We start from the raw sequence: 23,230 nt of genomic DNA on the forward strand, positions 1-23,230 counted from the left end.
TTATTGTTAATTTTAAATTATTTTATTGTGTCGGTTAGAAATTTTAAATTGGTAGCACTTTGGATCGTTGATTTGCACACGTTTGATGTGGCTAAGGGTTTAAATATATACAAGAGAGAGAGAGAGAGGGAGAGAGAGATGAATTTTTTTTTTATTTGAAATATATTGGTTGCAACAGTTTGATTTGGATCATGTCCATATCATTTATCATCTTGTATTTAATATCTTACTATTGATATAAAATATTATTGAATTTTTATTTTCAACAAAAATAATAGTATCTTTAATATTTAATACATGTATAGGTATATTGATTTGGAATATTTTTTTTAGCAAAGACATACATCGATTTATGATTTTAATAATTTCTTTTACTTGTTTCTATTCTTGGTTAAAAATAAAATACAGCTAATATTTGAAAAAAAAAAACAAAATTCAATAAAATTATTGTAAAGAAAATTTGGAGTTTTTTATTTTGCAAATTGAAAATAAAATTATTAGTAAAAACTTTTATATTTTTCAACAAACATTTACAAGTTTTTTTTTTATTATTTTTAAGCTTTTTTTTTTTTTCTTTTAAAGTTTTGTGAATTAAGTTTTTGGAGTCTTTAGAATACAGTAACACAGTCTTGATGCCAAAAGTCTTATTTTCATTTCTTTGATGATGGCTAACTCTCTAAAACTTTTCAATGTATGAAAATATTCAAATGGCTAAAACTTTATATCAAAAAAAAGATGTAATCATCGTTACACACTTTGATATATATTTTGATTAATTTTCTTTTTTTTTTTTTAAATACATAATTGAATGAAAAACGCGCGATGGAAATAGAAAAGAGATCCTGGTTTTTGTTTTTTTTGTTTTTTTCTGAGGCACTCCCATCAGTCGTCGTTTTTCCCTCGGTTTTTCCCTTGGATATAAAAAAAGGGGTTGGTTGGCGATGCAGCGATAATTTCAGACCAGACAGTCATGCGTTATTCAGATGACTCTTCTTCTCATAATATATATCTTCTTCTTTATGAAAAAAAAAAATAAGAAAATTATTATTTTCCTTCTCTCTCATTTCTAATTTTCCAAAATGTTAATTATATTTATTTTTTCATTATGTCAACAGGAGAGTGATAATCTGTGGTGGGACTCATTTGCAACGGAATTTTTCGAAGACGATGCAACGTTGACATTGGCATTTCTTCTTGAAGATGGACCCAAAAGATACAGTAAGATTTTCTTAAATTTCATTATCGAAAAAAAAAAATCTACAAGTCAATTAATCACATATAATTTCCACCAAAACAATCATCAAAATTTCGATTAAAAATTTTTAAAATAATCAACAATTAATTCACACACCTGATAGATCCACTGTGATTTAAAAAAATTAATTTTACATTCAATTAATCCTAATTAAACTGTAAACAATAATTCATTATCACTTGTAAGATAAAAAATATAAAATTATCTAAAATAAACACTGCTAACAATTATCCAACAATTAACACTGCACTTTTAAAAAAAAAACAATTATTTATTTAATTTTATAACTTTAATTTTTAAATTTAAATATAACTAATAAAATGTTGTTTTATTTTTGTTAAAAAACAGCAATAGGAAGAACATTAATACCCCGGTATTTTCGTTCAATATTTGAGGGTGGTGTTACGGAGCTTTATTATCACATAAAACATCCAAAAGAATCATTTCACAATACAACAATAACTCTAGACTGTGACAATTGTGTAATGGTTACGCATCATGGGAAACCTCCATTTATGAAGGTAATTAAATTAATCATAATAATTAATAAATATAAATAGATAATTACATAAAATAATAAATATTAGGAAAATTTTTGGTTTCAGGTGTGTACGGAGGGTAGATTAATATTAGAATTTACATTTGACGATTTAATGAGAATAAAATCTTGGCATCTATCAGTGAGAACACATCGTGAACTTGTACCAAGATCAGTTGTTGGTATGCATACTGCACAACAGGATCCAACAATGCTTGAACAATTGAGTAAAAATATAACTAGACAAGGCATTACAAATTCAACTCTCAATTATCTTAGGGTAATTATTATTTTTACAATTTTTTTTTTAACTAAATTTATAAATTATTAATTGTTGTTTTTGTTTTCTTCTAGTTATGCGTAATATTAGAACCAATGCAAGAATTAATGTCACGGCATAAAGCGTATGCATTGTCACCACGTGATTGTTTAAAAACAACATTATTCCAGAAGTGGCAGAGGATGGTTGCCCCGCCGGGTAAGCGTACGTAGAAAGACAGTTGCTTTACATGATAAATCCACCAGCAAGTGGACTATCATCATGATTTCATCAAAGATAATTTATCTAATATTTTCGAGTCTTTTTTTAATCAAAATATAATTATTTCCATGATTCTATTGCTTGTTTTTTTAAAAAGTATATTTGTATATTTTTTTTTTTTTACAAAATGTAAGTTGTTTTAATATTCGCATGAGTGAATCAAGGGGCCTTTGCACTGCACTCACTTTGTGGCCTGTTTGTGCAGACGAGCTTATCGCAACCAACTTCCGTTTCTTAAGAAACAATAAAAATATAAAATTGAAATAAAAAGAATATAATATATATAAATAACAAAATGAAAAAAACAAAATGATTTTAAAAAATATTTATATTTCTATTTATGTTTTGTATTTTTATTTGGTTTTTTTTTTTGCACATTCAAGTCAACAAGCGTAAATCCTTCAATAGAATCATGGAATAATCTGAATATATATTTTTGTTGTTTATTTTAAAAAATTATTTATCAATAAAATTTATTATGAAAAAATAAAGTAAAGTATCTGTCTAATTGTATGTAGTGTGGCATGCATGACTGCGTGATAAATTTTAAAAAATAAGAGACCTTTGATGACACATAAAGGTCCACAGCTGGATTGAATTTTATTCAATGCTTTTTTTTCGTTTGTTTTTTACACCATAATTTATTTAAAAATAAAATATACTAATTAATTTTGTTTTTGTTTATCAACAGAATCACAAAGGCCGGCAAGTAAAAGAAGAAAGAGAAAGGGTAGTACATCAGGACCAGGAAGTAATGCACCACCTGCACCAAGTAAAAAAAGATCACCGGGTCCAAATTTTTCCCTAGCATCCCAGGTAAATTGCTATTTAAATTAAATTATATATAAAATGATTGTGTTGGCTTTATTAATTAATGAATAAATATTTATTTTTTTCTTCAAAAAAAAAAGGACGTGATGGTAGTGGGTGAACCATCACTAATGGGAGGTGAATTTGGAGATGAAGATGAACGGCTAATAACAAGGCTTGAAAACGCCCAATATGATGCGACAAATAGTCTGGACCCACACAGTCATGATACGTCCGGTGGACCACCACCACATCCGCATCAATTTCATTCAGAACCAACGCCAGGTAATTCTTGGCCACCTGATCGTGGACCAGGACCACCACAAGGTGGACCAGGAAATCAGGTAAAATAATAACAATAATCTTTACATTTTAATAATATTTTTGTTGTTGTTTTTGTTGTTTTATTAAATAATAAATAAATTAATAATTAACAGGGTGTACAAGGATCACAAGGTGGAAGTGGTGGAGGTGTACAAGGTTCCCAAGATTCAAATCAATCACAAGACAAAAAAAGCCCCGCAGTGAGCCAGTGAGGCCAGGAGTCCCCGCGCCCCCCAACCAGGGGGCGACGGGGGCGCAGGCCCAAAAATGTAACTCCCTAGCGGGGCGAGAATACAAATATCTCAATGACCTCCAATCTGACCTCACCATTAACGGCCTCAAGTCGTTATTCTGTTGAAACTGATACACCAATATCTGATTTACAAATAATTCCAGATAAATATAAACAAAATTACATTACAAATGGATTTATTAATAATCAGCAAACTGGTGATGATACAGTTACACCAGTCAGACAATCTCATCAGGGACAAACGGCCGATCCACTTCAAAGTATCGTACAACAATTGCTGTATTTACATCAATTCGAGTATCTTCTTTCACAACGTAACCACTCGTAATAATCCTTTATTTTTATTTTATTTTTTTTTCTCATCGTTTATTTATTTTTATCATTTAAACATTTAACGAAAAGCTAAAACCCTCATTATTTTAAATAAACAAGTTTTATTTATCTGTTGATAATGATCAACAATTTTGGGCACATGGTTGTTGTTGTTGTTGTTGCTGTTGTTGCTTTTTCTTTCAAATTTGAAATTTGTAATACTTTTTGAAGCATGAACTTCAAAGTATTACAACAAGGTGCAAATTTCAACTCAGGGTTTTACTAAAGTGTGGTTTCCCAATTGAAAAAAAAATATATAAACAATGAAGTTGTTTTTTTTTTTTTTAATACATTACGAAACAAATATTTGTTTCATCAGGGACTGGCTTAATTTTATATTTTTGTTTTTGTCAATTTTATTTTATTTTTTAAAATGGCAACCACTAGGTTGTCCAAACACAAGTGATAAAAAAAAAAAAAAAGAAATTAATGCACAAAAAGCAAGGTGAATTAATTAAATAATAATTTTTTTAAATAAATAAATTGTGAAACTGGTGAATTGATCGGTAAAAAAAGTCACCTGAATGGGAAAAAAGTAAAGAGAGTTTGAATTTGAAAAAAGTAAAAAAAAATGAAAAAAAAAAAAAAAAGAAAAATGAAAATGAGAAAAATAAAAAAAAAATAATAGTTGCAAAAAATAATGTGAATGAAATATAAAAAATAAGATTTTAAAAAATAAATAATAAATTGGAAGATAACACTCAACACAACGTGCACAAAATGGGACGATATAATGTGAAAAATGAAAAATAAAATAACACAAGAAGAAAAAAAAAAGTAATAAAAATATAAAAACAAATTGATAAATAATAAATAAATAAATAAATTGCTCTGTAGTGCGCGCGCTGTGAATGAATCTCTATCCGTCATCAGTATTGATATAATTATAGAGTAAATAAATATAATACCATAAGAGGTTTTGTAGGTAATAAGTTACGTATTTGTGCAAAATGAAAAAAAAAAAAAAAAAAAACGATTACAAGGACGAATGATAAATTGAATATTCTCATAAGTATGTGAATGAATGCAAGTAGAAAAAAAAAATGAATTTTTAAAAACAAATTGTACGGAATTTTTAATTAATTTGACCGAAATTTGTAAAAAAAAAAACAGAAAAAAAACGAAAAAAAAATACACAAACGCGCACAGATTTTATCATCCTCCTTTTTTTTTTTTTTTTTTTTATTATTATTTAAATTGCTATTTATATTTAAATTTGAAATTATGAATATCGAAAATAATGGAGGACACAAAGTGCAAGTAATTTTTTACATCATTTAATTTTAAATTAAAAAAAAACCTCCTAATCATGAGATAAAAATAACGATCATCACATTGATGTGATAAAAATTACTAGATAAAAAATGAATCAAATTCATTATACAATTTTATTTTATTTTTTTAACCAATGGCATAATTTTAATTTTTTTTTTTTACAAATAAATCAATTTTACTATTTTTTTTTTTAAACATTTTAACAAAGATATTTGTTTCTTTAATAAATTGACCAATTTGAAAATAATATATTTTTATTTTTTATATATCATCAATCATGAATAAATTTTTTTTTATTTATTTATTTGACAAATGAAAGTAAAGTTTATTATTTTTCATGTCAAATTACAATGATTATTGAAAGACTTAATATTTTTTTTACAACTTTTTCAATAATCATTGTCGTAAATTATTTAAATAAAAAATTTATAATTTAATTATCAACGCACATGATTTTAATAAAGCTGCAAAATTTAAAATCAATTAATTTCGACATTTATTTTTTCATAGAAAAAATAAAATTATAATTTTTTTTCGCCTTCAATATGAAGGATAATAATTGTAAATTTATAGGTACAAAATCATCACGAATCTAGTTAATTTTTTTTACTTATACAAAGTTTTTTTTTAATTTTATTTTAAACATTTTAAAACATTAAAAATTGTACATCACTATTTTGTTGTTTTGTAAAAACACACTCACGGTAAATTTTAAATTTTAGAAAAATAAATAAAACCAACAACAAATATATAAATTGCATAAAAAGCAAATTAGTTGTATAAAAAAATTGTATAAAAAAAAAAAAAAAAAGAAAAAGAAAATAAAGGAGACGATAATCCTACTGTTTCTTTTTTTTTTTTTCTTTTTTTAAACACAAAATCGCGACTCGATGAATAACAACGAGCAAAAAAATCAACTGACAATTTGTCGTCAAAAAAAAAAAAAACGCATAAACCGAAAAGATAAAAAATTAATTATATAAAAAAAACACATCATTTTGTATAAACAATTAGTTGAATAATGACACCCTGTGACGCCAGATATTGCCCCCAGTGTAAATGAGCAATTGAAAAATAAAAAATGAAGAAAAAATTAAATATAAAAATTATAAATTTAATTGAATAATTGATTTAATTATAATTAAATGATGAAAGAGATGCGAAGAAAATTGAATGAATTATAATTACAAGTGTGGTGAGGTTTAGAATAAATGATTTATTAAAAAAAAAAAAAAAAAAGAAATGTTGTATATTACTACGAATTATAATGACACTATAATTAATTAATTATTCTATAATAAATAATGTGAATTGACTCTAAAACAAGAAAAAAATAAATAAAAAAAAATAAAATTAAAATACATGAATGATAAGTTATAGGAAATTTTTAATTGTTAGTTAAAAAAATAAATAAATAAATAAAAAAAAAAATTAAATAAAAGATGGCAAAAAAAAAAAAATTGATTTAAAAATTAAAAATGAAAAAAAAAAAAATACAATTTTAAAATTAATTCATTAAATTAAGTGCACGAGAAGCGGTCAATGTGACAAATTAGGATTTTCAAATCGATAGAAAATAAAAAATAAAAAAATCAATTTGTGTTTTTATGAAAAATTTGAATTGATCATGTCATTTTTTAAAAATTTATTAATTTTATATATTTATTTTAACGAATGTCGGGACCGCTAATTCCGAGTGTACTTTTTTTTTTTTTTTCAACGTTGATAAAACGTTACAATCTATATATATATATATACTTTTTTTTTATATTTAAATTAATTATTCGTTGGCTGTCTTCGGATGTAAATAAATCATAAATTATTTCATGCTTAATTGTTGTTTATTTATTGTTTCAAGAATATTATTTTTTATTTTATTATTTAGATGAATTTGAAAAGGCTCATATTATTTTAATCATTTAAATATTTATAATTTTCTTTGGGGTTTTTAAATTCATATAATTCTAATTCTAGCTGAGAATTGAGTTGATAATTTTATGGAGTTTTAAATTGTTTATAATAAATTAAATTTTTGAATGGATAAATCTAGAGAGGTTTGTAGCTTCATGATTGGTTTGTGTTATGCTGGAAAATTCTAGATTATTCTCAATCATTCTTGTGGATCCTAGAAGCCATTTGCTTTCTGATGTAACCGCCAATGGAATTACGTGTCGTCGCGAAATCATTGGCTGTTGAAAGCTAGCCACTCGCTGATTGGATAAAAATGAGAGAACTCTAACGGGCATTTGTAGAATTACAAAAAGTAGCTGGGTTTCTTAACCCGTGATTTCGTCGGATTTTTCTTCATTGACGATTGCATCATTACACGTGAAGTTCGCACTTGGATTAAAAAAAAATTGTGAATTAATATTTTATAAATTGTTTGAAAAGTTATTAATTAATTAACCAATTAAAATGTTGGCTGCATCAAGATTATTGACACGCAATTGCGTTGAAATTTCTCAAGGAAAGAGATGTTTTAGTGCATTAGTTAAAAATGTAAGTTTATATTTTTATAACAACTGCGTTTTTTCTTGTTGCAATTTATTCATTTGTTAATTAATTATTTATTGGTATGTCATCATCTTCGTTTGCTCGAAAAAAAGTTTTATAAATTTATTTTAATGTAACTTTATGTACTTTAATGTAATTCTCTATTTAATCTGAGACTTATTTCTTCGAGAATAATCTTTCTGATATAGTAATTATCACCGGGGCGTCCATGGCCGGTGACCGGCATGCTAAATGTTGTTGACTTATTTTTTATTTGTCATTGATTCTGTTATAAACTGATACATTGACATTTACTAAATTTTACAATATAATTTTACATTATTTACTTTCTTTCTTAATTTACAATTGATAATCATTTTGTTGTTGATAAACCCTTTCTGCTACTCACGTGTTTTATGTTTAATAATTTTAAACAATTGTTGAATTTTTTTTTATTAATTATGTTCTCTAGATGATGATATATTAATTAAAATAATTTTAAAAATTATTTGATTTCTATATACATATATTGCTATCATGAAAAAAACTTGTTACGTAACGATTAGAGAATGGATAAATTTTTTTACATGATATAGATATTTAATTTTTATTATATTTATCAACAGGCCAACTCAACAGCATACTATGCACCCAACAACAACAACGAAGTTACTCAATACAGATATAAATCAGACAAAGTCAGTGGTAATGTTATAGGAATTGACTTGGGTACAACATTCTCCTGTGTATCTGTTTGGGAAGGTGGTGCAGCTAAAGTTATTGAAAATTCTCAAGGCTCAAGAACAACACCATCATACGTTGCCTTTGCTGAAGATGGTACTCAACTTGTTGGTATTCCAGCGAAACGTCAAGCCATCACTAACCCACAAAACACATTTTATGCAACCAAAAGATTGATTGGACGTAAATTCAATGACCCAGAGATTCAAAAGGAAATTAAAACATTGTCATATAAAGTTGCTCCAGCATCAAACGGAGATGCCTGGGTTCAAGATAAATCTGGCAAATTACATTCCCCAAGTCAAATTGGAGCTGCTGTCTTGAGAAAAATGAAAGAAACTGCTGAATCATATTTACGTACACCAGTTAAAAATGCAGTCATCACAGTACCAGCTTATTTCAATGATTCTCAACGTCAAGCAACCAAAGATGCTGGTCAAATTGCTGGTTTAAATGTTCTCAGAGTTATCAATGAACCAACAGCAGCTGCTCTTGCCTATGGCATGGACAAAACAGAAGACAAAATCATTGCAGTCTATGACTTGGGTGGTGGTACCTTTGATATATCAGTTTTAGAAATTCAAAAGGGTGTCTTTGAGGTCAAATCAACAAATGGTGATACATTCCTTGGTGGTGAAGACTTTGACAATACTCTTGTCAATTATTTGGCCAGTGAATTTAAAAAAGATCAAGGAATTGATGTTACCAAAGATCAACAAGCTATGCAACGTCTCAAAGAAGCTGCTGAAAAAGCAAAGATTGAATTGTCTGATGACTCACAGACTGACATCAACTTGCCATACTTGACAATGGATGCCAGTGGTCCAAAACATTTTAATCTTAAGCTCACAAGAAGCAAGTTTGAAACACTTGTTGCTGATTTGATCAAGCGTACAATTCAACCTTGCCAAAAAGCTATCAGCGATGCTGAAGTCAGCAAATCTGAAATTGGAGAAGTACTTCTTGTTGGTGGTATGACAAGAGTACCAAAAGTTCAACAAACTGTACAAGAAATCTTTGGTCGTCAACCATCCAGAGCTGTTAATCCTGATGAAGCTGTTGCCATTGGTGCTGCTGTACAAGGTGGTGTTCTTGCTGGTGATGTCACTGACGTTCTTCTTCTTGATGTTACTCCACTCTCACTTGGTAAGTTACTCAAGAAAAATGTCTCAATTGAATAATAAAAAATAACATTAATTTGCCAATGATGCTTTAGATCTAATCTTCTCTCTGAGTTATGATGAATTAATTTACTGAGCAATTTAAATTATAATTTATTAAAAAAATATTTGAGCAATTTGATTTTTTGTTTGATTATGAATAAATAAATTAATTATTATTATTATTTAATTTACAGGTATTGAAACACTTGGTGGTGTATTTACAAAATTGATCACACGTAACACAACAATTCCAACAAAAAAGAGCCAAGTCTTTTCAACTGCTGCTGATGGACAATCACAAGTTGAAATTAAAGTACATCAAGGAGAACGTGAAATGGCTGCTGACAATAAGTTGTTAGGTCAATTTACATTGATTGGTATTCCACCAGCACCAAGAGGTGTACCACAAATTGAAGTTACATTTGATATTGATGCCAATGGTATTGTACATGTATCAGCTCGTGACAAGGGTACTGGCAAAGAACAACAAATATCAATTCAATCCAGTGGTGGTTTAAGCAAAGATGAAATTGAAAACATGGTAAGAAATGCTGAAAAGAATGCCAAAGAAGATAAAGTAAAGAAAGAACGTGTAGAGGCTGTTAACCAAGCTGAAAGTATTGTCCATGATACTGAAAGTAAAATTGAAGAATTTAGACCACAATTACCAGGTGAAGAGTGTGATAAATTAAATGGTCTTGTTAGTAAACTCAAAGAAACACTTGCCAACAAAGACAACGCAGATCCAGAAGAAATTAAAAAACAAACAAATGAATTACAACAAGCTAGTCTCAAGCTTTTCGAGATGGCATACAAAAAAATGGCTGCTGAACGTGAAAACAACCAAGCTAACCAAGGTACCCAAGATCATCAACAACCAGAAGGTGAAAAGAAAGAAGAGAAGAATTAAAATTAACCAAGGCTTTATTAATTCTTCTCACACAAACTTATATTAACTTCTAATTATTATTATTATTTTTTTTGCTAATTTTATTTGGTTACTCATTACAATAATTACCTGAGTCAAGTCTTGTTAAATTAGAAGTTGTTAGGTTTCATCTTCTATCAACATCAGCAATATCAAATGTACTTGTTAGTTTTTAAATTCACTGACAAGTTAAAGTTCCAAATATTTTAATGTCACAAATTTTTAAATTGCAGTTTTAATTTTCAAAATATTGCATAATTAAATAATACAACTTTTTATTTCCTTTCTCAACAAATCATTACTATCTACCAACTGCAATTTAAATTTGAAGATATTATAAACAATCAATTTAATTGATGCTTTTTTTTTTATTTATTAAGACTGTATTTGGCAAAAAATATATTACCATGTTTTATTATCAAGAATGAATGTGTAAAGACAAAAAAAAAAAAAAAATACTTTTAAAATTTGTACATTCTCCTGAATGACAAATAATGTATGATAATATCTGAATTAGATTAAGAACAAATTAATTAAAAACTACGTGTAGATTATATTAATAATAAAATATATTAATTAAGAAAAAAAAAAAAACAATTGCTATTAGATTTTTTTTTTTTTGTTCGTTTTTTATTATTGTATACAAAAGATTTTGAATCTTTTTATTTTGTGTTTCGTTGTTTAATAAAAAAATAAAAAACATTTACCTTGTCTTTATACATATTTTCCGAGTAAACCTATTACAATTAAATTTTAAAATTACTTAATTACAATACATAATTTACCTGCATTTAAAATCCTATTATAAAAAGGACGCATTTCATTAGTAATCTAATTGGTCAAAAATTTGTAGCATTTGAAATAATTCAATCAAATTAAAATATTTAATTATCTATTTTATTTTTTTGTTAACAATAACATTGTTTAAATTATTTTTTAATTGAAATTCTTTTAATGTTTTATATCTTTTGAAAAACCTAATAATTATCAAAGTCAATTTTCCTTTTTATAAATTCTCAAATTAAATTTAAAACCTGGTAGTTATTTCTGGTAATAAACATTCTCATCTAGCCTAGAGAAAAAAAAAAAAAAATTCATTCACTCTTGTACGCAATACGCATGTCCAGTATATGACACCACAACATTATTGTTTAATAATAATAAATTGTGTGTAAATTACTGTCTTCCTGCTTAGCTCATTATATTATTAAAACATAACAAAAAAATAACAAACACTATGATACAATAATTAAAAATCAAGTAAACATAAGTTAATATTAAACATAAATAAATTGACAATCAATGTTATCACTTAAGTAATCCATTAATTTCATAATTTATTGTACATCAAGTGCAGTAATAATTCAACATTATTATTATCTTTATATTTTTTAATTTATTTATTCAAATTTACTTGGCATTGAATAAATTTGATGCAGCTTTGTGTGTTCTATTCATTGAATTCGACCTCGAATTAAATACTGGAGGGACATAATAAAGTAACGTTCAAAGTCCATTATCCACCAACTCTTAGTGTCTCAGTGTGTTTTATTTATTTTTTTTTTTTTTTATCAAACTGTGATTATATATACATTTTTTAATATTTATCAGTCACAATTGAACAGTCAGTCAGTGTGACACAAGGTGCTCCAACATCCAGTATTTCTAACTCCAAATAATTAATTTTTTCTCAATAAAAATATAAACAAACATTTAGTAAAATAAATAATTAATTTTTTAAAATATCATTTGTTTATTATTTTATTTATAAGCAAACGTTTATCATTTATTATTATTAAATATGGATAAATGTCATGATGATGTGTATCTTGATATAACAATTGATGAAAATAATATAATACCTGGTGCAACTGATGTTGTCAAAATATTAAGACCAACTTGGCCAATTGATAAACTACAATTCAAGGTAATTTTATAACAGGTGTTTATTTAAAAAATAAATAATTAAAATACATTTATTTATAAAACCTTGAATGTCATTTATATTAATCTAAATTTTATGAATTTTAATTCAACAATTTATATATTTTATGTTGTTAATTATGATGTCACGTTATTGCCACTTGACGACAGACATGTGACTTGATTATTTATTTTTATTATCATGAGTATTTGTTTATCGAATTTTTTATTTTTTCATTAATGTCAATTGATAAGATAAAATAAAAAAAAAAAGTAACCTTACTGATCCTAATTAGAAAATTAATTGATAAATAAATTGATGTCTATTTGTTTAATAATAAAATAATAATAATTGTTGTTTTATTTAAATTTTTAATTATAGATATTTACAAATGGAATTACAAATAAACTTGTTGGTGTTTATTATCCAGGTGGTACTTGTCAGAGTTTATGGACATAAAACTGACATGTTGATTGACAGAAAAGCTGAGACAAGAAATATCAGGGTAATTAATTATAGCTTAATTAATAAGTATTGTTATTGTTTATTTAATTTATTAATTATTTTATTTTGTAGATATTACATAAAGCTGGATATACTCACAGTTTGTATGCAACTTTTAACAATGGTCTTGCTTATGAATTTTTGGAGGGTGATGTATTGACATCAGCCACTGTTAGAGAACCAGAAATATATAATTTAGTTGCTAAAAGAATGGCACAAATGCATAAATTAGAACCAAATGATTCGGATATTATTAAAGAGCCAATGCTTTGGAAAAAAACTGAACAATTTATGGATTTAATGCCAAGAGGATTTGATGATCCTGTTAAACAAAAAAGGTTTATTAAATTATTTATTGTTTTAATATTTATTTAAGATTATTATCATAGAAAATTAAGAGATAAAATTTTAATGTTAAATATGATAATGATAAGATTATAAATTAATTTGTATTTACAGATTTGAAAGGATGATTAAACCACATGATACACTTAAAAATGAGTATAAAAAAATGAAAGATAAATTAATTCAATTGAATAGTCCAGTTGTATTTTCACACAATGATTTATTACTTGCAAATATACTTTATAATAAAAAACAAAATACTGTTACATTCATTGATTTTGAATATACAGCATTTAATTATCAAGCATTTGATATTGCCAATCATTTTGCTGAATTTCCTGGTAATTTTTTTTCTTAAATTTGTTTGTTTTATATTGTAGAAATTGTTGTAAATTTCTATAAAAAATTATTTGAATATTTTTAATTCAATTTATAATTTTAGATTATATTATTTTTCAGGAGTTGATGATATTGATTATTCACTTTATCCTGATGAGAGTCTTCAACGATCATGGCTGAGAAAATATTTACAAAGTTATAATGAATCGAGTAGTGTATCAGAGGATGAAGTTACTAAACTTTATAAACATATTGAAAAATTTGTTTTAATGTCACATTTTTTGTGGGGATGTTGGTCACTTATACAGTATAAACATTCATCAATTGATTTTGATTTTTTAAAGTAAGTTAATTAATGTTTAATTATTTAATTTGATAATTGAAAAATTAATGTTATTTTTATTTTTTTTTTGTTGAATAGATTTGCTGCTGTTCGATTCGATGAATGTTTTAATAGAAGAAAAATTCTTGATGATTGACGATAATTTATTATAGCAATAAAATAATTAATTTGTTGATAAAAAATAATAAATTATTCATACAATATTTTTATAGAAAGTATCAGTATTTCAATTTTAAATAAACAGGTTGCTTTTTTTTTTTTTTTCTTTCTTTTCTATTAGAAATGATTTTTATTATTTTCACTGGATGAAACTTTTTATTTAGAGTCATAATTTATAACAAAAATTGTATATTAATTTATTATGATCATTTTTAAGAAAGTTAGTCTACGTGAGATGTTTCATATCAAATTTGTATCCAATAGTTGACTAATAAAATATTGTTAATTATTTATATTTATATTTGAGAATTGTTTATTGTTTTTCCCTATTGTTATATTGAAAAAAATATATAAAAAACTCTTTTAATTAATTCTTATTATTTCATTTAAAAATTAAGTTGATAATTTTCTGATAATATTTATAATTTTATTGAGTTTTAAATTGTTTCTAATAATTAAGAACAATTAAGAAATTAAATTTTTGAATTTATAAACTAGAGAGGTTTGTAAGTTCACGATTGGTTCATATGCTAGAAAATTCTAGATTATTCTCAGTCATTCTTGTGGATCCAAGAAGCCATTTTGCTTTCTGATGTAACCAACCAATGAAATCACCTGTCGTTGCAAAAATACTCGTTGATTGGATATAAAATGAAAGAACTCTAACGGCCATTTGGAGAATTACAAAAAATAGATGGGTTTCTTAACATTTCTTAACGCGTGATTTCGTCAGATTTTTCTTGATTTCTTCATTGACGATTGCATCATTACACGTGAAGTCCGCACTTGGATTAAAAAAAATTGTGAATTAATATTTTATAAATTGTTTGAAAAGTTATTAATTAATTAACCAATTAAAATGTTGGCTGCATCAAGATTATTGACACGCAATTGCGTTGAATTTTCTCAAGGAAAGAGATGTTTTAGTGCATTAGTTAAAAATGTAAGTTGTTAATTTTTTATTATACAATCGACAATTTTATTATTGGGTTATGTGAGCGTTTAGATAAGAGATTAAATTCAATATAATTAATATTCAATTTTTATTATTTATTAACAGGTAAATTCAACTGCATACTATGCACCCAACAACAACAACGAAGTTACTCAATACAGATATAAATCAGACAAAGTCAGTGGTAATGTTATAGGAATTGACTTGGGTACAACATTCTCCTGTGTATCTGTTTGGGAAGGTGGTGCAGCTAAAGTTATTGAAAATTCCCAAGGCTCAAGAACAACACCATCATATGTTGCCTTTGCTGAAGATGGTACTCAACTTGTTGGTATTCCAGCAAAACGTCAAGCCATCACCAACCCACAAAACACATTTTATGCTACCAAAAGATTGATTGGACGTAAATTCAATGATCCAGAGATCCAAAAAGAAATTAAAACATTGTCATATAAAATTGCTCCAGCATCAAATGGAGATGCCTGGGTTCAAGATAAATCTGGCAAATTACATTCCCCAAGTCAAATTGGAGCTGCTGTATTAAGAAAAATGAAAGAAACTGCTGAAGCATATTTACGTACACCAGTTAAAAATGCAGTCATCACAGTACCAGCTTATTTCAATGATTCTCAACGTCAAGCAACCAAAGATGCTGGTCAAATTGCTGGTTTAAATGTTCTCAGAGTTATCAATGAACCAACAGCAGCTGCTCTTGCCTATGGCATGGACAAAACAGAAGACAAAATCATTGCAGTCTATGACTTGGGTGGTGGTACCTTTGATATCTCAGTTTTAGAAATTCAAAAAGGTGTCTTTGAGGTCAAATCAACAAATGGTGATACATTCCTTGGTGGTGAAGACTTTGACAATACTCTTGTTAATTATTTGGCCAGTGAATTTAAAAAGGATCAAGGAATTGATATTACCAAGGATCAACAAGCTATGCAACGTCTCAAAGAAGCTGCTGAAAAAGCAAAGATTGAATTGTCTGATGACTCACAGACTGACATCAACTTGCCATACTTGACCATGGATGCTACTGGCCCAAAACATTTCAATCTTAAACTTACAAGAAGCAAGTTTGAAGCACTTGTTGCTGATTTGATCAAGCGTACAATTCAACCTTGCCAAAAAGCTATCAGTGATGCTGAAGTCAATAAATCTGAAATTGGAGAAGTACTTCTTGTTGGTGGTATGACAAGAGTACCAAAAGTTCAACAAACTGTACAAGAGATCTTTGGTCGTCAACCATCTAAGGCTGTAAATCCTGATGAAGCTGTTGCCATTGGTGCTGCTGTCCAAGGTGGTGTTCTTGCTGGTGATGTCACTGACGTTCTTCTTCTTGATGTTACTCCACTTTCACTTGGTGAGTTACTCAAGACAAATGTCTCAATTGAATAGTAAAAAATAATGTTTAGTTGCCAATGATGCTTTAGATCTAATCTTCTCTCTGAGTTATGATGAATTAATTTACTGAGCAATTTAAATTATACTTGAATTATATTTTTAAAAAATCTTTCCCTATTTAATTAGGAATAAATAAATTAATCATAATTATTATTTAATTTACAGGTATTGAAACACTTGGTGGTGTATTCACAAAATTGATCACACGTAACACAACAATTCCAACAAAAAAGAGTCAAGTCTTTTCAACAGCTGCTGATGGACAATCACAGGTTGAAATCAAAGTACACCAAGGAGAACGTGAAATGGCTGCTGACAATAAAATGTTGGGTCAATTTTCATTGATTGGTATTCCACCAGCACCAAGAGGTGTACCACAAATTGAAGTTACATTTGATATTGATGCCAATGGTATTGTACATGTATCAGCTCGTGATAAGGGTACTGGCAAAGAACAACAAATATCAATTCAATCCAGTGGTGGTTTAAGCAAAGATGAAATTGAAAACATGGTCAGAAATGCTGAAAAGAATGCCAAAGAAGACAAAATCAAGAGAGATCGTGTCGAAGCTCTTAACCAAGCTGAAAGTATTATCAATGATACTGAAAGTAAAATTGAAGAATTTAGATCACAATTACCAGGTGAAGAGTGTGATAAATTAAATGGTCTTGTTAGCAAACTCAAAGAAACACTTGCCAACAAAGACAACGCAGACCCAGAAGAAATTAAAAAACAAACAAATGAATTACAACAAGCTAGTCTCAAGCTTTTCGAGATGGCATACAAAAAAATGGCTGCTGAACGTGAAAGCAACCAAGCTAACCAAGGCAACCAAGATCAACAACAACCAGAAGGTGAAAAGAAAGAAGAGAAGAATTAATAATTATCCAAGGCCTAGTTAATTTTTTTTTTTACCATTTAAAACTGATGTCAACATCTACAATCAGATAATTTTTTTTTTTTTTTTATATTTAAATTAAAAATATAAAATTGTACAACTTTTATAGTTGAACTCTTGTCATGTTGACGAGTCATACTGATGATTAACATATTACCTTACAACCATTAATATGATCTTTTGTATATTGTCATTTTCATCAATTGTAAAATATATATATTATATATCTCTTATAAATGTTTTCTTTATTATTCACTGGAATATTCTTCAACCAACCAACAAACAAACCAAGTCACCCCAGTATTTATCTGTATTCCTCCACTTTTTCATCATTTTATTTTCTAGCTTCATAAAGTTGAACAAAAAACCTGATTAATTATACGTTTTTCTTAAACAATTTATTATAAATAATTATTTAAAAAAATAAACATTTTTCCAATTTAAAAACATGATGATTCATTTTTTTTTTTAAATTAATTAACAAGACAAATTTAATTTTTATTAACAATAGTTTAATAACAATTTATTGACATAATTTTTATTTAAATAAATAATTTTATTAATTATAAAAAAAAAAGATAAACAAAAATTAAATCTGGCGCTCAAAACTGTACCATGTGCTCCAACAATCAAAAAAAAAAACTTGAAATAGCAATTAATTCAATTCAACATGAAGAACAATATTTAACAAAGACTGACTGGGTTTGAATAGTTGAATCGTGATCAAAACACATGTTTTTTTAAGTATCTATTTTGATTTACTCAGTATGTTTTTGTGTTGAAAAAAAAAGAAGCAAACACCTATTCACACATGCACACACAAATTCCCATAAATCAGTATGTTTATTTTTAGTGTGTAAAAAATAACCATCGTCTTAACTTGTTATTATTTTATAAATTTATTTAAATCATTAAATGTAATAATAAAAATAAAAAACAAGCACCTGATAAGACAAACAAGCTTGACAATTGCAAAACAACAAGTTGACAAATTTATTATTGTTCAACATTCTTTGACTGTTGATTAAAAAAAAATATTATTACATCAGATAGAAATAAAAAAAACAAGTTACAAAAATATCAAGTAGTCTTATTATTTTTTTTTTTTTCTAGCGTCATTTATAAATTATTTATAACAATTTCATTTGATTGTTTAAAAATAAAAGCTCATTATTTTAATCAACACACTCAAAAATATATTTTATTTTTTTTTCTATTTTTTGTTAATTCAGTGAATAAATTTTAGTGCCATATTATTAGTGTTTATTATTAATTTTTATAAATTTATTTAATAAACAATTTTGTTAAATTTTTGTATTATTAATTTAATTATTAATTAGTGTTGAGGATTTTTTTTTAAAAGACATTTAAAAGATATAAATCATCTAGAAATTGTGGCTTTTTTTTTTGTATAAATTTATTTAAATAACCGGTGGTTTAATGTTAGTTTAAAAATTCAACATCACAATTTTATGCTTATCATCTAATCAACTAAAAAAAAAAAATACAATAAATTTTATTTATCATCATTAGACATCGTTAGTCGTTAGTCGAAAGCCTTTGTTCTCGTCGAAAAAAAAAAAGAGAAAAAAGTTCCACGTTAATATCTTTTCGATGAAAAAATAATTAAATAATATATTAATAATAAGTTAATAATTGTTGTTGTTAAAAACATATAAATAAAAATGTACGTGACATGCAAGTGCTTGAATGTGTCTATCAAGACACGAAGCAGTGAATTTAAAAATTTCAATGAGGATGATATTGAGTTATCACCAATTGAACGTGCTAATGAATTTTTTAAAGAGGTATTTATCATTAATATTTAATATTTAATAATACAATTAATTTATAAATGATTAATTTTATTTTTTTGAATGTTTAAAAGAATCTAGCAATGGCCTCGAAACTCGAGGGAATCAACAAGGAACAAAGTGGCCTTGTTGAAAGTGAAAATATTGGCTCGTGGGTTGTTAATAAATGTAATAATTGTAACATGTTAACACATGCTGTACACAAAGATCATGGAGCAGCAATGGTTCTAATAAATACAAATATGATTGTAAGTAATGATAAATAGCTAAAATAATAATAATAGAAAGACGTATATTATAAGCTAAATATTTAAAATTACAGATGTCATTTGATGAAATTCAAAAGCTAAAAACAAGTCCAAATTATAGTAATATATTTAAAATAATTATTGATCATAGTGGTGATGACAGTGAATATCTTCCAGCACCGACAAAATATTCTGTATCTCAATTATCAAATAATCTTCAATTGGCATTGACAAATATTCAACATCAACTTGAACAATCTGTCCAACGAAAATCATCAGAAATTGAAGAAAAAATTCGTGAATTTACTGCTGAACAATATCAACACTTGGAGGAATATCGTGAACAGGCACACAAGGAACATCGTCTTTTAGCTAGATTAATATGTAACCAGACATCAACAAAAACACCATCAAAACCACCACCACCACCAACATCATCATCAACAATAACAACAACAACAACAACGTCAAAAACTTCAGCATTAATAACACCAGCGCCAACTCCAGTAACACTAACATCATCAACAAAAATACCAACACCAATTAAATATAAAGAAACTATTGATTCTCCAATAGTTAAAAAACCACTTGTAACAAGTGAAACTGATGGATCATTATTAATTAATGAAAGTAATATTGCTATGAAAAAATCAGGAAATAGTTTAATAAATAAACTTGTTAATAAAAATGATAAAAAATTAAAAACAATATCAAATGATAATGATTTTTATGATAATGGAGCATTATTTCCACTTGAAGGAATGGATGATACATTGAATGTTGATGCTGCTAATTTGTCAACTGATGAATCTGATACTGACGGTAATTATTTAATTAATTTTAATTGACAATGTGTTATTTGTAATGAATATTAATGGGTCCCATTTTGGGTAGATTCAGGTCAAGATGAGGGAATTCATATACCAAGAGGACAACGAATTGGTCAATCAACTCTTGCCAAATCATTACCTGTTACTGTACCTAATTTTTCATTTGTTCGTCGAACATTACATGATCAAGATGAAGATCTAGTAAGTTTAATTTTATTAAACATTGATTCATTTTAATTGATTCTATGTTGACTAATATTTATTATTAATTTAATAGCTACCAATGGATCAACTGGATCCTCATGATATACGTGCCTCGATAAAAGCACTTGCTAAAAGTGTACATGGTGATACAGTCTTTGGTGATTTACCACGTCCAAGATTTTCAACTCAAATCTGACTCTAATGATCCATCAATATCATCATCGTAATCATCATTGTACTGGACATTTGGTTACTAAAACGACATTTAGATATAAGTACTATTCTACGTTAATTATTACTACAACGTTTTTTTTAAAAAATAACTATAATTTATATATTATTATTTCGTTTTTAAAGTATCTTTATCTCACTACGTTTTTTTTTCTTTTTCTTTTAAATTTTTATTTAACTTTTTTTTTTTTTATACCTAATTAACAAGCAATAAATAATAAATCAATATTTAAAATAATAAAACGAAAAAAAAACGAATTATTTAAATCGAAAAAAAAACGTACTGGTAAATTTGAAATTATTTTTTATTTTTTTTTACACTGTTGACTGTCAAATGAGATAATAAAAAACAAAATATAAAAAAGTTAGTATACCTGTGGTATTACTAGACTCAATTATTTTTAAAAATGAATTAAATTAATCAACGAAACATATTTGAAATTAAAAATACAAAATTAAATGTAGTTTTTTTACAATATAATAATTACACTGTTGACACACCACAGTGATTATTGAATCATTTGCCTTTAATGTAATTAATTGAATTAAATAATAATAATATGTAAATTGTTAATCCATGACTTGTGGATCAACTCAAGTTATTAATATCAGGTTTATCAAATATTTTCAAATTAATATAAATTAATGTAAACGATTAAATTTCAACGTTAATAATTGTGGAACAATGACCATCATAGTACAACAATTTTATGTGATTATTCTAATTAAATATTATTATTTTTTTTTACATTAATTATTAACTTTTATTATTGAAATAATTTTTTTTTTTTCCTTTCTTTTCTCTTATGAGTTTTATTATTATTATTTTTAATTTTAAAAAAATTTTATTATTGACGATTAATATTATGAAAAATTTAATGTATAAAGTGAGCTTTTTGTGTAATTGCTGCAATTATTATTAGAAAAAAAAAAAAAAAACAAATCGTTTATATTCTTTAAAAAAAATTGTTTAAAATTATTTTTTTATAATAATTTAGATTATACTTTTTTTCGTTTTTTTTTTTTGTTTCTTAGAATTGAGATAGTAATAATTATTTTTTTTATAATGTCAAATATTATTGTTTATAATTATTAATTTTTTAAATATGAAAAATCATCGTGGAATTTTTTTGTTTTTTTTTTTAATGTATTTATTGGATTCAATATTGAAAAAAATAAAAATGTAAGAATACAGATTTTTATTTATTTATTTATTTATTTATTAAATTAATTAATAAAGTTTTTTTATATGACTGGCAGTTTCGAACAGAGAATCCATTATTTTTTTGTAATAAAATTTCGTACTGTTATTCTGGATATTTTGTGTTAGCATTTTACAGTATTGTGCCAGGATAGGAGTACAAAATTATAATACAGAAAAATAATGGGGTCTCTGCTGGGAGATAATGATAAAGGCAATCTTGAAGATAATCTATGTAAAATTTTTTTGCATACGGCATTTTTCAATTTTCTGTTCATAATGCTTTAAAATTTCTAGTCTTTTTCCAAAACATAATGAATTCTCTGTTCTCAAGTAGAGACTGGTAGAGACATACGTAAAATTTTTTGAAAGTTTCACGAATAAAAAATCGCAATTCTATAGATCAAAGTTTCTAGTTTCGTCAAATTATATCTCCAAAATCATATATTCTAGATAAACTGCTTGATTTCCATGCGATTCATTAATTAAATATCATCATGATATTTTCGATATCTCGGTACAAATATTTCTCCGAATTTCCTCCGTCAGTTCTCCACGTTTTTCCGAAATGACCCACCGTTGGAGGAATTGCCAAGAAATTTCTCCGACTTTCTTCGACCAGCAATTTACTCCACCTTTCGACTGCCAGTCATTTAAACTAACAAAATTAAATGAAATTAAATGAAACAATAAAATAGTAGGTTGATAATAATATTTGAACCTATTAAAACCATCAGCATCGGTGGTTCAGTGGTAGAATGCTCGCCTGCCACGCGGGCGACCCGGGTTCGATTCCCGGCCGATGCAACTCTCTCTATTTTTTGCAACTTTTTCCTATAATTTTGACAATCAATTTAAACAATAATTATATAGTCATTTTTAATGTAAACATAAAATATTCATCTAATTTTTATTTATTTAAAAGTATACACCTGATAATTGTTTTTTACCTGAACATTTAAATTTTTTGTTTCATTCAAGCTGATCGCAGTCGTTCTTGCCGAAGGATTCCCTTGAAAATTTATTATAATATACTAGAAATATTACTCAAAAATTTGGCCCATCAAAATTCTAATGCCAAATGTTCCTTTTTTTTAAATTTTTGGTATTTGATGATTTTTTTCTTGCCACAGG

The 23,230-nt window shown here is 26.2% G+C and overlaps 5 protein-coding genes and 1 non-coding gene across 13 annotated transcripts in view; all 6 read left to right on the forward strand.

The window, feature by feature from the left end:
• The window catches only part of LOC122855498 (LIM domain-binding protein 2), a 42,090-nt gene extending 35,721 nt beyond the window's left edge, over positions 1-6,369 (forward strand). For 2 of the 7 annotated variants that reach the window (XM_044156910.1, XM_044156905.1), the window contains 7 exons: positions 1,116-1,218; positions 1,604-1,776; positions 1,843-2,073; positions 2,148-2,277; positions 3,026-3,150; positions 3,246-3,488; positions 3,582-6,369. In XM_044156910.1, the coding sequence (XP_044012845.1) occupies positions 1,116-1,218; positions 1,604-1,776; positions 1,843-2,073; positions 2,148-2,277; positions 3,026-3,150; positions 3,246-3,488; positions 3,582-3,680 (1,104 nt within the window). In that variant the 3' untranslated portion in view covers positions 3,681-6,369. The remainder of the gene's footprint in view (positions 1-1,115; positions 1,219-1,603; positions 1,777-1,842; positions 2,074-2,147; positions 2,278-3,025; positions 3,151-3,245; positions 3,489-3,581) is intronic. The other 5 variants (XM_044156911.1, XM_044156906.1, XM_044156912.1 and 2 more) reach the window with 3 other exon arrangements.
• A 1,246-nt stretch (positions 6,370-7,615) lies between these two features.
• Positions 7,616-10,773, forward strand: LOC122855499 (heat shock 70 kDa protein cognate 5-like). Its single transcript, XM_044156913.1, has 3 exons — positions 7,616-7,867; positions 8,488-9,748; positions 9,960-10,773. The coding sequence occupies exons 1-3, from the start codon at positions 7,784-7,786 to the stop codon at positions 10,673-10,675; spliced, it is 2,061 nt and encodes a 686-aa protein (XP_044012848.1). The 5' UTR covers positions 7,616-7,783; the 3' UTR covers positions 10,676-10,773.
• Positions 10,774-11,691: 918 nt separating this feature from the next.
• LOC122855500 (ethanolamine kinase-like) lies at positions 11,692-14,600 on the forward strand. Its single transcript, XM_044156914.1, is given in 7 exon segments — positions 11,692-12,620; positions 12,999-13,045; positions 13,047-13,122; positions 13,194-13,459; positions 13,581-13,807; positions 13,926-14,148; positions 14,227-14,600. Coding segments are annotated over 7 exon segments (1,023 nt in total). The 5' UTR covers positions 11,692-12,494; the 3' UTR covers positions 14,285-14,600.
• A 378-nt stretch (positions 14,601-14,978) lies between these two features.
• Positions 14,979-17,732, forward strand: LOC122855501 (heat shock 70 kDa protein cognate 5-like). Its single transcript, XM_044156915.1, has 3 exons — positions 14,979-15,250; positions 15,368-16,628; positions 16,835-17,732. The coding sequence occupies exons 1-3, from the start codon at positions 15,167-15,169 to the stop codon at positions 17,548-17,550; spliced, it is 2,061 nt and encodes a 686-aa protein (XP_044012850.1). The 5' UTR covers positions 14,979-15,166; the 3' UTR covers positions 17,551-17,732.
• A 592-nt stretch (positions 17,733-18,324) lies between these two features.
• LOC122855502 (protein ENL-like) lies at positions 18,325-22,091 on the forward strand. 2 transcript variants are annotated; one of them, XM_044156917.1, is made up of 5 exons: positions 18,325-19,376; positions 19,457-19,630; positions 19,705-20,452; positions 20,531-20,661; positions 20,738-21,838. In XM_044156917.1, the coding sequence occupies exons 1-5, from the start codon at positions 19,254-19,256 to the stop codon at positions 20,858-20,860; spliced, it is 1,299 nt and encodes a 432-aa protein (XP_044012852.1). In that variant the 5' UTR covers positions 18,325-19,253; the 3' UTR covers positions 20,861-21,838. The 2 variants fall into 2 exon arrangements, with proteins under 2 accessions (XP_044012852.1, XP_044012851.1); XM_044156916.1 differs by having other exon boundaries at positions 18,328-19,376; positions 20,525-20,661; positions 20,738-22,091.
• Positions 22,092-22,832: 741 nt separating this feature from the next.
• Positions 22,833-22,903, forward strand: Trnag-gcc. Its single transcript has one exon. It is a non-coding gene; the product is annotated as a tRNA-Gly (tRNA).
• Positions 22,904-23,230: the final 327 nt, after the last annotated feature.

This window comes from Aphidius gifuensis, linkage group LG4, assembly GCF_014905175.1.
Source record: "Aphidius gifuensis isolate YNYX2018 linkage group LG4, ASM1490517v1, whole genome shotgun sequence".
NCBI classification, from domain to species: Eukaryota; Metazoa; Arthropoda; class Insecta; order Hymenoptera; family Braconidae; genus Aphidius; species Aphidius gifuensis.

Excerpts from the sequence above, each read along its gene's own strand:
- LOC122855502 (XM_044156916.1), top strand. The coding sequence starts at position 19,254 with ATGTACGTGACATGCAAGTGCTTGAATGTGTCTATCAAGACACGAAGC. Across the intron at positions 19,631-19,704 it reads TAATAAATACAAATATGATT|ATGTCATTTGATGAAATTCA; the intron begins GTAAGTAATGAT and ends TTAAAATTACAG. Across the intron at positions 20,453-20,524 it reads TGATGAATCTGATACTGACG|ATTCAGGTCAAGATGAGGGA; the intron begins GTAATTATTTAA and ends CATTTTGGGTAG.
- LOC122855501 (XM_044156915.1), top strand. The coding sequence starts at position 15,167 with ATGTTGGCTGCATCAAGATTATTGACACGCAATTGCGTTGAATTTTCT. Across the intron at positions 15,251-15,367 it reads TTAGTGCATTAGTTAAAAAT|GTAAATTCAACTGCATACTA; the intron begins GTAAGTTGTTAA and ends ATTTATTAACAG. Across the intron at positions 16,629-16,834 it reads TGTTACTCCACTTTCACTTG|GTATTGAAACACTTGGTGGT; the intron begins GTGAGTTACTCA and ends TTTAATTTACAG.
- LOC122855499 (XM_044156913.1), top strand. The coding sequence starts at position 7,784 with ATGTTGGCTGCATCAAGATTATTGACACGCAATTGCGTTGAAATTTCT. Across the intron at positions 7,868-8,487 it reads TTAGTGCATTAGTTAAAAAT|GCCAACTCAACAGCATACTA; the intron begins GTAAGTTTATAT and ends ATTTATCAACAG. Across the intron at positions 9,749-9,959 it reads TGTTACTCCACTCTCACTTG|GTATTGAAACACTTGGTGGT; the intron begins GTAAGTTACTCA and ends TTTAATTTACAG.